This window comes from Manis javanica, chromosome 6 (assembly GCF_040802235.1).
Source record: "Manis javanica isolate MJ-LG chromosome 6, MJ_LKY, whole genome shotgun sequence".
Lineage (NCBI taxonomy): Eukaryota > Metazoa > Chordata > Mammalia > Pholidota > Manidae > Manis > Manis javanica.
The window spans coordinates 118,524,462-118,539,392 of NC_133161.1; the positions used below are offsets into that span (position 1 = coordinate 118,524,462).

The 14,931-nt window shown below is 37.5% G+C and overlaps 1 protein-coding gene across 5 annotated transcripts in view; it reads left to right on the forward strand.

Moving 5' to 3' along the window:
- Positions 1 to 13,461, forward strand: part of PDGFD (platelet derived growth factor D) — a 232,595-nt gene extending 219,134 nt beyond the window's left edge. For all 5 annotated transcript variants that reach the window (XM_073239358.1, XM_073239357.1, XM_037026087.2 and 2 more), the window contains 2 exons: positions 969 to 1,183; positions 10,084 to 13,461. In XM_073239358.1, the coding sequence (XP_073095459.1) occupies positions 969 to 1,183; positions 10,084 to 10,209 (341 nt within the window). In that variant the 3' untranslated portion in view covers positions 10,210 to 13,461. The remainder of the gene's footprint in view (positions 1 to 968; positions 1,184 to 10,083) is intronic.
- The last annotated feature ends 1,470 nt before the right edge of the window (positions 13,462 to 14,931 follow it).

Sequence of the window (14,931 nt, forward strand, 5' to 3'; positions counted from 1 at the left end):
TTAAGACAAAGGCAATTATATAAATGGCTGAATGTTTTATTTTCTTTCCTCAGAATCCTTTTCTTTTTTGAATTAAAGAAAAAGACATGAAGAAATTTAAGCCAAGATATAAATTTAGCCAAGCTTTTGAGCAGATTCAGTCCCTGGGTTAAGGTCATCCTCACAGACTCTTTCCACCCCTTTCCCAAAAGCTCATGCTGAGTATTTTATTTTTATTGAAGTATTGTTGATATCAATTTTATGTTGGTTCAAATATACAACACAGTGGTTCAACCGTTACCCATATTATTAAATCCTCACCCCCTTTAGTGCGGTTACTATCTATCAATGTAGAATATTGACTATATTCTCCATGCTGTACTCCCGTCCCCATGACCAACCTATATTTTGATAGCAAATTATTGTGTCCCTTTATCCTTCTCACTCTCCTCCTCACCCACCCTCCCCTTCCCCCTTGATAACCACCGGTCACTTCTCAGAGTCTATGAGTCTACTGCTATTTTATTCCTTCTGTTTTGCTTTGTTTTTAGATTCCACACATGAATGAAATCGTATGGTATTTGTCTTTCTCCACCTGGCTTACTTCACTGAGCTTAATACCCTCTAGATCCATCCATGTTGTTGCAAGTGGCAGGATTACTTTTACTTTTATGGCTGAATAATATTCTACTGTGTATATGCACCACATCTGCTTTATCCATTCGTCTATTGATAGACACTTGGATTGCTTTCATATCTTAGCTAGTGTAAATAGTGTGGCGATAAACGTAGGGGTGTGCATATCTTTTTGAATCAGGGATTTTGTTCTCTTAGGGTAAATTTCTAGGAGAGGATTTACTGGGTCAAATGGTATTTCTATTTTTGTTTTTTTGGCGAAACTCCATACTGCTTTGCACACATGTGCTGAGTATTTTTACTTACAGATGCATGTTTGCTTACTCAGACTTAACAGTGGCTGTTTCTTACAGTTGACCTGGACAGGCTCAATGATGATGTCAAGCGGTACAGTTGTACTCCCAGGAATTACTCAGTAAACCTAAGAGAGGAGCTGAAGCTGACCAACGTGGTCTTCTTTCCCCGATGCCTCCTTGTGCAGCGCTGTGGAGGAAACTGTGGTTGTGGAACTGTCAATTGGAAGTCCTGCACATGCAATTCAGGGAAAACCGTGAAAAAGTATCATGAGGTATGACGTTCTCGCATTTCTTTGTTGCAGTGCTGCATTTTAGGGCTTTTTAACTGCACAAGCCATGTATCAATAAGGGTCTGGAAGCCGGAGCCATCATGTATGGTCGTTTGGGTTGTTCACTCCACAAGGTCCAAGCCAGGCAGATAATTGGGAGCTGAAATTATACTCTTGCTGAAGTTGCCAAGCCAAGTGCCCTGAGAGGGGCTAAGTCACTCCTGAAGAAGGGACTCTTCTTTCTAACCCTTATAATCCAAAGTGTAGGTCAACAGCAGCCTTTTTAGAATATATAATCAAACGTATGATGTAGTAATTTCAGAGCTTACTTATCCAGTTGCAGGATATGACTGCAAAATCTAGGTTGCTTTGTGAAACTGCTAAGGGCCAAATGTGAATTCAGTCAAGTCATTAAAAGTTTAAGCAGAATAAAGATAGCAAAATGTAAAATGTCAGAGGAGACACATTATCAAAGACTTTTTCTCTCTAAATAGAAAAATATTTTCTTCTAGAAATACTAATTTTTCCCTACATAATATTGAGTGCTACCTGGAGAAACAGCTCTGAAATTATGTAAAAGTAAACAAAAGGATATAAGAGGAACAAAAATTTAAGGAGAGTAGTAACTTTAATAATACAGCAAACACTCAAGAGCAGTTCCTTAGGACAGATATTATTACAAGTAATCATTAGTTCACTTAGCAGTTTCTCAAAAATGCTCCAGGTTGGAGAGTGGAGGTTGCTATTTTTATTCTCTTTTTATAGATGAATAAACTGAAGCCTAAGTTGACCAGTAAGTTGACATGGTCAGTAAATCACAGAGCCAGGACCTAATTCCAATCAACTGGCTCCAGAATCTATGCTTTCATCACTAGTAACCCTGTGCTCTCTCTTCTTAAATATATAGCACTTTGCTGAGCATTAAACAAAGAGTAGACTTAGGAGGAGTTTGAGCTACTCCAGACATTGACAGCAACTCTTTTATTTCCTGATTGTGGGAGTATATGCAGATTATTAAAGTTTAGAGACTTGGTCTTCACATATGTGAAATGGGACTAAGAAGTTATATCAGCTATTATGTGGTGGTTCTGGGGATCAAATAAAATAATGCATATGTGAAATGCATTTTATAAGATGTGAAACATCATACAAATATGTTTAAAAATATAAAGTAAAATATGAAGTAAATATTATTGTTAGAAATTATTTGAGTTGCTTTTCATCAGCATCTACCAAAACAAAAGTAGAACTCTCTGTAAATCAAATGTCTACCTTAATAAAACTTTTTTTTCTCCTGAAAACAATAAAACAATAATAATGTCAGGCAGTAACTTGAGTTAAATGAAAATGGATACATCATAACTGGTATTTTCAACTTGGGAAGTGCAGGAAGTCAAAGGCCACAGTGACGGTGCTTACCTTAGACAGGGGAAACACATTATTTTAGACCTACACAGAATATATTTTCTTAGTTAGAAGAATGTCTTACTCCACCCATAGTTTTCAAAGGAAAAAAAAAAATGTTCTCTTATCCAGAGAATGCAATCATCTATGTTCATTGTGTTTTATTTTTGTATGACCTGATGAACTGTAGATTAGATGTTGTCCTTTGCATCTAAGAACCTAAATTTTAATAATGTTTAGTCATACCCTGAGGATAAATGCAGAATGCAATAATCAGGTTAGAGTTAAAATAATCTAGGAAGTGACAAGATCTCTATGTAACTATGAGAAAAACATTCAGTTCAGGCCTTTGATGTATTTGTAGTATGCTTTGTTTTCATCTTGACTCTGCTCCGATGGAAGTCACAGCTCATTTTTAAAATTGCTTATTGTGGAAACAGCAACCAAAAAACCCTCACCTCTCAGTCAACTGCAAAGAATTCTGAGGGTCCTTTTCTTAATTTCTTTCTTGTCTCTGGACAGATAGCAGTTACCTGTAAATTTCCATTCACAATTAATACTAGAAGGAGAAGCCCTTGATCTCTTTGTTCAGTCTCACGAGGGGTTCTAAAGTATTTTTGAAACAGCCCTCTAAAGCCTATCTTTGAAGCATTGTGTCATAACATTTTTTACTTGTAAGAGTCTACAGAACTCTGTACAAAATCACTCCGCCAAGTGCTGGACAAAGGGACAAACAGCATCAATCATTCAGCCAGTAACTGCAGACCTGGAACAAATATGCCTGGCCTATTTCCCCTAGACCTCTAAAACACCCTTGAAATGTGTCACAGTGATCACTCTGCTGAGTGCCCTGTGGGAAAGAGTAGCAGGCTTGTTCCATTTCCAGAAATGGGTATTGCTTGAACTAGGCTCATTAGGGGAAAATCCACGTCCTGTATTCTAATAGTTTTGTGTCTGTATTCTTACCTCAGTGAAATGAAAAACCATTTCCTTAGATCCTGATTGTAACTGATGAGATGTGAAATGAGTTTCTTTGAGACATGAGCACCCTTATGGAGGTGACTAGAAGTCCTCACATGAGCAGGCCTATGTGACTCTGCAAATATTTCAGTGTTCAATCTTTAAGGAATAATGTGAAAAAATTATAAAGCTCTTAGTGAGGTTATTAATATTCTTGCTCTTTTAGGAGGTCATGCTATTTCTCCTGTAGCAGTTTGAACATTTTTCACTGTGCAGTACAATGTTACTATCTCTTTTACTGCCTGTTCTCAAACATTTATAGGCATCCTATTATTTTTCCTTTTTCCTAACAATCATTCTATGTGTCTTGATTGAATATATAGACTATAAAAGATACTTGGGGTATGATTTTTCAAAAAGGAAGTTTCCAGAAACATTCTGTGTATACAATTAGGGGATGCTGCTATATAAGGTCCCATCTTCCCAAGGAATAGGATTCCCCTAGAAATATGGTGACCTTTTAAATTAATACTTACTGTTTTTCTCTTTTGATCCCCTGTCCATAACCATTCAGTCAACAGTCAAAAACTTAGGAAGCAGCAGAGAAAGAAAGAAGTTAATTTTCTCTGTCCTTCCTCACACAACTTTGTCACAATGTGAATATAACCACTGACACCATCTAGTAGAACTTTCTGCAGTGATGGGAATGCTGTGTATCTGCACTGTCCAATGTGGTTGTCACTAGCAACATGTGATTATGGGCAGTTGAAATGTACATAATGCAAATGAGAAACTGAATTTATTTTATTTAATTCTAATAACATAGTTGTTACCATATCAAGTACCTTAAGGCCAGAACCAACCCCCGTTCTTAAATGTTTACATTTAGAATCATTCCTGTTTCTGCACAAAATAAGGAAAAATTACTTGAAGAGGATTTTTTTAAATTTTAATGCAGAATTTTGTATTAAAATTTTGCTTTCTATTACAGTTTAAGAGTTAGAAGAGTATCTGTTTATATATGAAACAAAGACTAATAGTAAAAAATGTTGAGATGAAAGAACAGCTTTAGTTTTGGCACTTCTTAACCATCTGTCATTGAAACAAATTTAGCTAAAATTGCAAATTGAGATCAAGGAGACAGACAAAATTATCTTTTTCAAAGACTTTCTACTCTACGGCAAAGGCAGTGAGATTTGGTGTTATGATTTTAACTAACCATAACAAAAGTCCAGAAAATCTATTTTCTATACTTTCCTGAAAATAACATTTCTACTTGTGTAGACTCTCCCTGCATCTTTCCATTTCCCCTTCTTTGAGTGAGACCATGAGACAGCCTTTTCCGGCTTTCCTTGTGTTTTCCCATGAGAAACAGTGCTATCGAGCAAAAAAAAAAAATCGCTCGACTAAAAGAAAGAAGACGTGTGTTCCAGTGCTGGCTTTGCCGCATGGGACATGACCTGGGGCAGCCACTTGGGACTTCCAAGGGCCTCAAGTTTCTACCCAGAGTCCCCACCATGTCCTGCAATTTTGAGTCTCAGAAGGACCTAAATTTGTATGATATCCATCAACTGTTACATTCCATCCTACCTCAAAAATCTAATCTTTCTGACATTGTGTAAGGACTATAAAACAAACTGGTGGCTGAAGTGTTAGGTAAGTGAAAAGAATAAAGGTATGACCTGGAACAGGTAATAATGTTGATACAAAAGTCCATTCACTCATCAGTAACACCTGTGCTACTTACCTCATGGGGACCCTGGGTACATGAATGCCTCTGAAGACCTTTAAGCACAAAACAGCTGTGGGTGGAACTTTCTGAGAGTGGGGTCTGGCTTTCTCAGTTCTGATTGCCCTACAGCCTTGGTAACTCATTCATCAAATGAGTGGACTCTCCATTTAAGTACTACAAATGTGCACATGCTTTCCTTTCTCGATCTATCTTCACATCAGGCCTTCCTGCCAAAGTTTAGCAAAGCTGCCTTGGGGCACAAAACTCCTCGTGTAGGCAAGACCCATCCGTGTCATGAATGATACTCAGAGCTAATGCCAAGCCCTGAAACTTGGTGCCCAGCTGGCCTTCCATTACGTTTTCTGCAATGGGCAGGCTAAACATGTAGCCATTAATCTTCTAAGATGCTTTCAAAATCATTTAACCACTTAGTTCTGTAAAGGTAGGACTGCAGCTAAATGTACCCCATAATGACCCTAGAGTGTTCACAGAAAACTTCTATTGGAAGTTAATGTCTACAGTTGTCAAGATTGCATTTTCAAAATTCATGGAAGTTTTACAGATTTTCACCACAACTGCAGTCTTTGGTCACCTTCCAAGTTAAGTTGCCAGTGAACAGTTTGCTGAGCTCTTTGTGATGTGTGTCTTTCTGATGTGAGTACTGTGTCTCATGACTTGATATCAGTCTTTCCCTTACAAGATTCTGCCTCTGTTGTGATTACTGCCTGTAAGTTGAACAATTACACAAGTAGAAATTAATATGTTATCCCTTCTCAAAATATTTTTGTTATGGCCTTTAGGTTTAAGAAAAACTGACAACCAGCCCTTAAAAATCTTAACTTTATACATTTTTCATAAAGTCTGTCATAAGCATGAAGGAAGTGAAATGGAAGCAAAAATAGGAAGCTTTTTTTCTTTAGATAAGAAACTGTATGTTTACTGAATACTGCCCATTTAGAAATTAGGTAGAATCTTAAATAAGCTCTTACTTATTCAGGCTTATATAACACATTTGTCCTGAAATATGTACTTGTGCTCCTATATCAGCCATTAATTTGAGAATTGTTACAGGCCTTAACAACGTTTTTTTATATTCCCAATAAACAAGAACCCAACTCAGCAGATGGCTTTTCTGTCTGGTATTGTTTTATTAGTGTAATAGCTTTATGGCAATGATTCATTCAGTGGTTTATTGGCAACAAAGTGAGGAACTGTAATTAAATATCTATTGTGATATGCTAATTTGCTAACTGAGCATCTCTGGCTTTGAGTAGTGGTATGAGAGCATCTGACTGATTCAGTCCTTCTCCACTTAGTAAAAGTCTACTTTGCCTGGCTTCATGTAGTTTTCCAGGTGGGGGAGTGGAGTCAAGATTTCCATCTTCACCCACAGGTGATAAGAGATGTCTGGCTGTGCCTCAGTGGATTTTTATTTCAGCATGTGTGTGCAGCAGCTGTGAATCATAGCTCAGAAAATAGGAGAGTATTTTGTGATGGTTCCTATTAGTAAGTGTCCTTTGGCTGTAATTAATGCAATGGTTCCTTCCCTTTAAAGGTGACCAAATAACCCATATCCAGACAGTTTGCTTTTTCAGATAAAGGCTTTTCATTTTTCTTTTAATTTTCTGTACTCTCTCAAATCAGCTTTGCTTTCTTCTTCCTTTCAACACTGTGTACCTGAACGTAAGACTATTACATGCTCTGAAAGCTTTGAACATCAGTGCTGTGATCAGCCCGTAAAGCAGTCCGATTTCCACTTTGTTCAAACACTGCTTTCCTGTCTTGTCTGGGAAAGTGTCTGCCAATTCATTTTTCTCTTCTTATCAGCAAAACACGTATATACTGTGCTCACATTACTTGATATAAAGCACAGGGAAAATCGCTGAACAATCAGGGGACCAGTTAGAAAAACTACCCAGGCTCTGCTCTTATACAAAAGCACACACTGTCGTTTGCCATCAACTTTCTCAAGCAAATCAACAGAGCACTGATTGCATATGTGCAGTCCTCGCATCTTCTTAGGCTATCATAATGGCCTTCTTTAAATGCAGAATATTTATCCTCTGCTGGTCTTCTCAGGAATCACTTCTCTGTTCTGCATCTGCTAACCCCCAAATGTGGCTTACATGCAGAAAGTCTTAGACAATAGCAACTACTTTATCCTGGGAAATTCTTGGCGAAGCTGGAAGACTCCAACCTCTAACCCCGTCCAAGGCGATCTGACCAAATATGACACCCCAGGACTTTCATACTTTCAGTCACGGGCAGGGCTGTTTACTGTCCAAATGTAACACATGCTTCAACCATTGCTCTTTTTACTTACTTTTTCCTGGAGAGGGATCTTTTATGTTCTGTAGGTCACCCAGCAGGAAAGAACATGGGAGCAGTGAAAGGCAATGTCATTGGAACTCTGCTCTCGGTACTTAAAATTTTATTTAGAAGTTATGAAATGGTGAAAAGTGGTCCAAATCATGGGCCACTTTATTTTGGCTTCTGCTTTATTTCCTGACTCGTTTGTTTTGTCCCCTGTGTGTGTTGGAGGAGGGATAGAGGAGATTCAAGGCAGATGTCAAAAGGAGAGAACATGAACACCCACTCCCATGTTAATTCATTGGTGACCTCACCCACCACATTCACCTCTGTGCATTTCTTTAGTAGCTGCTATGTTCCCAGCATGCTGAGCTGTACAAACAAAAGTCTCAATTTCATAGGTAAGGCCATGGAGTCATCCAGAAGGAGTCAGATTCTCATTCCACCAATTACTAACTCTGTGACTTTGGGCAAGTAACTTTCTCTCTCTCTTTCCTTATCTAGGAACAAAATTAGAAAAGTCCTAATTTGCATTAGGACTAAATGTGTTGCATTGAAGCCCGTATAATTTAATATTTGCAAAGTCACTTACAACAATGTGTGGCATCTAGTAACTGCTCAATAATGTTAATGATTGTTTTTGCTCTTCTTACTCTCTAATAACTTATGATCCAGTTAATAGAATGATAATAAATCATGAGAAATTATGTAATACATATTGTAAGTACTGTAGACTGGCTGGAAAAATGATAGTTATCAAAACTGGCATTTAGACAATCTTTACCAATGTTAAATACTTCTTTTTAAATGTGAAAATGTTTATTTTTCATATTGAGATACATAAACTAAAATGCAGAAATCTTAGTGTTCAGCTTGACGAATTTTGACATGTGTCTATAGTTATGCAACTATTAAATACTTCTAACTTTGTGCCTCCCTTATGTACTTTCTTAGGGTATTCCTCCCCCCCCCCAATTTTGTACTCATCAGTATTCTTTTGAAGCTCTGCAACAAATGGGCTCCATGTTCCACTCTGAGTTACCACAGTCCAGGCTCTCTAGCTTGATTGAACATTGAACAAATGTAGGGATTTATTCTCCTTCTCACTGGAACTCCCGAGGAACCACGTGGCTAAATGCTGAAGTAAAAGGGGCACATGGACTATAATGCATGAGTACTGAGGACTCTGGGGCATTTTTCTTAGTAGAGGATTTTGCTTTCTCTATGACTTGAATAGGTAATGTGAGACTGAGAAAATTGCTGGAATAAAATCCACAGTAAAGAATTGTACAGATGCCATGAAAAGTTATGCAAATGTGAAAGCAAGATTTTTGCACATCTAACCTTTATCTGGGATCAGAGTATACCAAGCAAATTCTATCAGGTCCCACTCCAGTTCACACATGGGGCTTATCACACCTTTGAGATACAAAAGGAAATCATACGCATATTGGAGAGGCATTGATTGGGTCAGCTGTGCTGGGGACCTAGAGGACACAGCCCTACTCCGAGATCCAAGAGGCCAGAAGAACATGGACAAAGCCTTAGTCTCCTTTAAAGTCACAGCCTCTAATGTATAAAATGAGAATAAGGATATTCCTGTGCCTTGTGACAACATTTGGTCTGAGGGCAAAAGAAATCATGCAAATATTTGAAAACTATAAAATGCTGTATAATTGTATGGTAATGCCATGACAGAGTTTAGAGTCTAAAAGGAAAATAGAACAAATCAAAAATAAAGGCTAAGAGGAACCTAAGGACATTAAAAAGAGAAGCAATTAACTGACTATATACTTTATGTGAAAGCACCTGGGTAATTTTCCAAGCATTTGTGCATGGGATGTCTAATGTTTGACTTCAGTGAAGGTAGGTCGCAGGGCAGAAGAGTTAGCTTCAACTTAAACTTACTAATTTAAAAAATTAAGGATATACTGTGTTCACTTAAGAAATGCAGTATTAACACAAGTATTAATCTGCAAAGATTTTAGTGGAGCTAAACTGTCATTTATTTAAGGCCACTAGTGACCTTTATCAGGGCAAAATGTTTTATATCAACAAATATTTAGTCCTACCAGCATATTATGTTCATGACTTTATTCATTGTTCTGTCTACAGAGAAAATAATATGCTCAGTATTGTCTTTATCCGTAACACATGGTTTAGTCAGAAGAATCTCTATGGTAGTATTTGGCACAGCACCTGGCACAAAGCAGGCCCTTAGAAAACTACCAATAAACACCTGCCAGGACACCTGAGGTCACCTTGGTACTGAAGATAGGTTACGCAGGAAGCACTACTTGGTGATTAGTTGACCTCTCCACTTTAAGGAGCTAATGATTGCAAAAATATTTACATGTGTGCATTCTAATAGTGAGCCCATAGCTCTTGTTGGATTCTCAAGGGGTTAAGCGCTAAATGGTCATAAAGAGAATTAAGTGGTGTCTGGTTGAGTTAAGCTCCAGGGGCTTTCTAACAGGAAATACGCTTCTTGTCCTAGGTGTTAAAGTTTGAGCCTGGCCATTTCAAGAGGAGGGGTAGAGCGAAGCACATGGCTCTCGTTGACATCCAGCTGGATCACCACGAGCGGTGTGATTGTATCTGCAGCTCAAGACCACCTCGATAAAAACATGTGCGCACATTTACATCAAGCACGAAAGAACCTTTAGTTTAAGAGGATGTCCTAAGAGACCCTTTCCACCAGCAACTGAACTTACTACTAGCCTGCAAAGCGATGAATACAAGTGGTTGCTGAGTCTCAACCTAGCTTTGTTAGTGCCATGGCAAGTAGAAAGGTGTCTCATCAACCTTTATATACAAGAATATAGGATTGCATTTAATTATAGTGTCTATGTGTAAATAGATCAAATGGTTTATTCAGTATGTATAACCAGATACACCAGATCTTTACATATGGTTGAGTTATTTAGACCCTTAAAATCTTTTGACAAGAGAAGGGACATATTAAGTACATGTAACATGTCTTTGGAAGATTCAGAAGATTAATTTGTTTATTTTAAAATTTCAAATCCCAGAACAATTGTGGATCTCAAGATTTTTAAAAAAGCATCTTATGTATTATAAAATGTAAAAGAGCTTTTCTTATGTACACATCTTAATTATACCAAAGGAAATATGTGGTTTCTGGGAAAAAAGCATGAACCTAACCATTTTTCCTATGGCATACACTATATATTTACCTATGTAGACAATAATTACCTGTCTCCAAAAGCGTGCCATAATAATATAGGTGCTTTAGAAATTAAGTCATCAAGTCATCTTTATGCATCTTGCTAAGGCATGCAAATTCACTTAACACCTGTCTCAAAAAAAATTTCCCAGAAAGTTTATTATTATGATATTGTGAGACAATTTATGAGCTGAATTTATAGCAGAATTTTGAATTGTTTCTTTCCAATAACCCTCCATAGGAGTAACTCCTCTGAAGGAAGAATGGCATAGGGACTCATTATGAACATTTCAAAATAGTGTTCATTGAAAGATTTGGGAAACTAAAAGTCAAAAAGAGTGAGCAATGATATTATCAACATAACTGGAAATTGGATGGAATATTCGATAGGCTCCATACTTAATAATGGATTCAAACTCTCCAACCTGTGCCAATTCATTTTGTGTATCTTGCTTTTGTGTTCCTGTATCTTTGATACACAAACTTGGATTTACAACAGCATTTTATATTTGGTAAACCATCAAAGATTATTTATAGCCTAAAAGCATTTGTGTATTAAAGCAACCCACTTTTACTGATGTAAATCCCTGATCACATACTCACTCACCATTCAGAATTCCTGTTTCTGAACCAAGTGAAATCAGATCTGGAGTCTCTGGTTCTTTCCAAATCTGTGGAGCTTGTTCTATGAAGCCACCCTGCAAATTGTGGGAACGCAAGTTAGGCCCTACTCTACTAAAAAGCTGTTGTTTGCATTGGTGGTTATTATTGGTATTTAGAGTAATATTTCCTCCCTGGCTCCTTAATGTCTGTTTTAAAGGAGGCTGACTCCAGGCATAGGAAATGATTCACCATCCTCTAAAGCAGGACTCCAAAGAGCAACACTGAAATCATGATAGCTCAGAGGCAGCGCAGACACACCTACATTTTTCTTCCTGCTGTAAAAGAAAAAAGAACAGATTTCTTCCATGAGTCTAGGGCCCTATTGACTACAACCAGTTGGAGGGAGGGGTGTGTGACAAGGGTTTGATAAGTCCCAGTGTCAGATGAGTGGCTTAAATATACTTTGCATTTCTAAGCATGGTGCTCTGAAGACCAAATTCGCAGCTCCTTGAGATGAAAGCCCAGTGCTTATTGAAGATGTACCTTCAAAACTTCCCTGGAAGTATCTAGTGTTTTTTCACCTAAGGCAGTGATAAAGTTGAATACTCAATGTTGTTCAGTTGTCAATCAGCAACAGCTGAGGCTAATAATCAGGACCCACTCATCCCCTTCATGGCCACTTGCGAGTTTCTTATGAAAACATCAGCTTGTGCTCCAGAATCAAAATGTGTGTTACATCACTTTGGTTTGTTCAGCTCACATGATAGCTGTAAGTGTGAAAAATTAGAGTGTTCTACCCAGTTTTCAATAAACCTTCCAAGCTGCAATAACCAGGGTAGTTTTCCGTTAAAGCCCTATCTGTACTTTTTATTTATTAGCTGAAATGTAAGCAGGCATATTCACTCACTTCTCTTTTTTCTTTCCCGGGTGTTTTATTAAAACTTCTCCCTTGGTTATCTGTTATCTATTGCACTTCCACCATGTAGCCAATAAATCTGTTTCATTGCCACCAAAGGAATAAAAAGTATGCCGTACAAATTAAATTTCAAAACAAACCCTAATAAATCCATATTTCTGCATGGCTCACTCACCTGGAATAATGCCTTTCATTCAATATGTTCTTATAGGGCAGAATGCATTCATCGGTAGTTTTTTTTTAATATTTTTTGTCATATCAGTAATATGCAGCTTTTCCCTCTCATAGCATTTTCTATAACAAATGTAATATGCCTCTTATCTTCATGAAAAATAAATATTGCTTTTGAACAAAAACTCCATTATTTAGTACTCAATTGCAGTTTTAAAAAGTGTGCAATATTACTACCTTATTTCCAGAAATGCATGCAGTTGTTTGCAGTGACAAGATTGGGTGATTCCTGAGGTCTTGGTTTCAGCATGTGGAGAGAGTCCACCCCTCATTCCCTGCCAACAGGCTTTTACTCTGTCCCATCCCAAAGCCAGGAGACGAGGCAGAACTTGGATTTTGTCATTTTGCTGCTTCTTTGTTTGACTGGTTCTCTATAGACCTTTTAATGAAATACAGTCTCCTCTGACAGTCCTGGTTTAAAGAGACTTCACAGCTTCTTTCTTCTCTTGGGGACTGAAATCAATAACATGACAGACTTGTTTCCCTTTTGTTTGCCTTCAGAAAGTCTCCCATCTAGATGGGCTCCCCAGCTGGTGGACCACTGTTACCAGCTCAGGGAGGCCAGCGTGGGGCTCTGGTCTGGCGTTTGGTCTGTGAGGGTGGGGGGCAGAACATAAAGAGCTCTTCTCATTACAAAACTTACACTTTTGCTGGTAGTTTAGTCTTTATCATCATCCTGCTGAAGACAGGACAGCAGCTGCTGTGTTGGATGAACCTCTGTCACTTTATTTAGTTTTGTGGTTTTAGGTTGTTTGAGAAAAGGGAGTAGAGACATGCTTCTGTGTCAAGAATCAATTTTACCATCAGAAATACCACCTAATGTGCGAGTCAAAGTGTGTCGTGGGGTGAGGGGAACAGGGAAAGGATCAAATAATTCTGTGCACAGGAGTTAATTCAGATAACATGGATTTTTATATTAAAAAGTCATATTAATCATATGTGTATATGTGTGTGTGTATACAGTATTTTAAGGCAAATACATTAAGAGTTTTATTTCCATTTCTTGAAATGAGCATATGTCTACTTTTACTCTCAGAATAACTCAACAGATGTCCAAATTGTTCATATTCTTCTAAGGTCCTCTAGTAGAACATTCAATTAAAATTCATAGGTTAGTATTCCTGCCTGAACTCCTAGGAAATACAATTTTGTTTATTGACAGCTCTGATAAAAATGCTAGATGAGAAAATATGTATAATTCAGTGGTTTTATTGACTTTTACTTAAATTCTGTTGTTTTTAAAGATCAGGTTAAAGACTACACAGGCCCTCAACACTTAACATAACGCATTGGGATCTCTCCCAGATATCACAGTTAAACATTAACAATGGATAAGTAACTAACTACTAGTTTAAGGCTATGCTTTCTGTACATGTTATAGTTAAAGATTTGCAAGTAGTTTTGTACCTTTTTCTAAAAATAAATTTCATTTCTATGGCGATCTCTAGAAATTCTTTAGCAGATCACAATTTAAGAGTAGAGCTGAGTCCATAATAAAGACTAATGTACTCAGAGCAGCAAGTTGTGGACCAAGAAATCTTCTTCATTATCTAATAAAACCATTTAACTTTATAATTATTTTAAACTGTTGAATACTAGTTGCCAGGTCTAGTGGCCAGGAACCAAATGTTAACATCACTCTTAGAGTCCATTTATGTTTTCAATAACATCTGTATTACAAACTCTCTTTTAAGAACTAAAGTCTATGGGTTATATTCTCTACCCTTTCTTTGGCTGAGGCCATATTACTAATTCATTCTCTTCTGCTATCTTCCAGCCTTGTTTTCCTTTTCTCCTGGTGACATCTACATTATTCCTCTTTTTTGCCAGTCTCTACCCACCAGTCTTCAAGTCATAGAGAATTAGGTTGGAAGTCAGCTCTGGGAAGTCACAGGAGGTAGAGGCCAGTTGAGGAGATGGGCAGATCAAATTCATGGCGTCCCATGTTTCCCAAGAGCAATTAATTTTTAAAAAGTTACTGCTTTCTGACAGTTGAACACATCAAGTGAACATTTCCCAATATGCCCATTTTGGTGCAAAGTTCAGATTATGGTGGCAGGTATTTAATGACTTCTTTCAGAGGAAATTTAGTCAGAGTCAATATGGGGAAAACTGACTAAATAAAATGTTCTATGCATTCATTCAACAACAAAATGTGTTAAAAGACACTATATATCAGGCATGCTTTGGGGTTCAAAACACAACGTCCACTGCAGAGGATAAAACTAGAAGATGTCCTAGGTGGGCTAAACAAAAGGAACAAATATTGCCCAGAAAAAAATGTGCTAGGTGAATGTGGACAGTTCAAGGAATTGACTGTAAAGTAAGAGGAAGAAAAGGAATGTATAGAGAAGCAATTACTGGTATGTCTAAGAAAGTAAGTAAGCACCTGATTACACAAATCATGA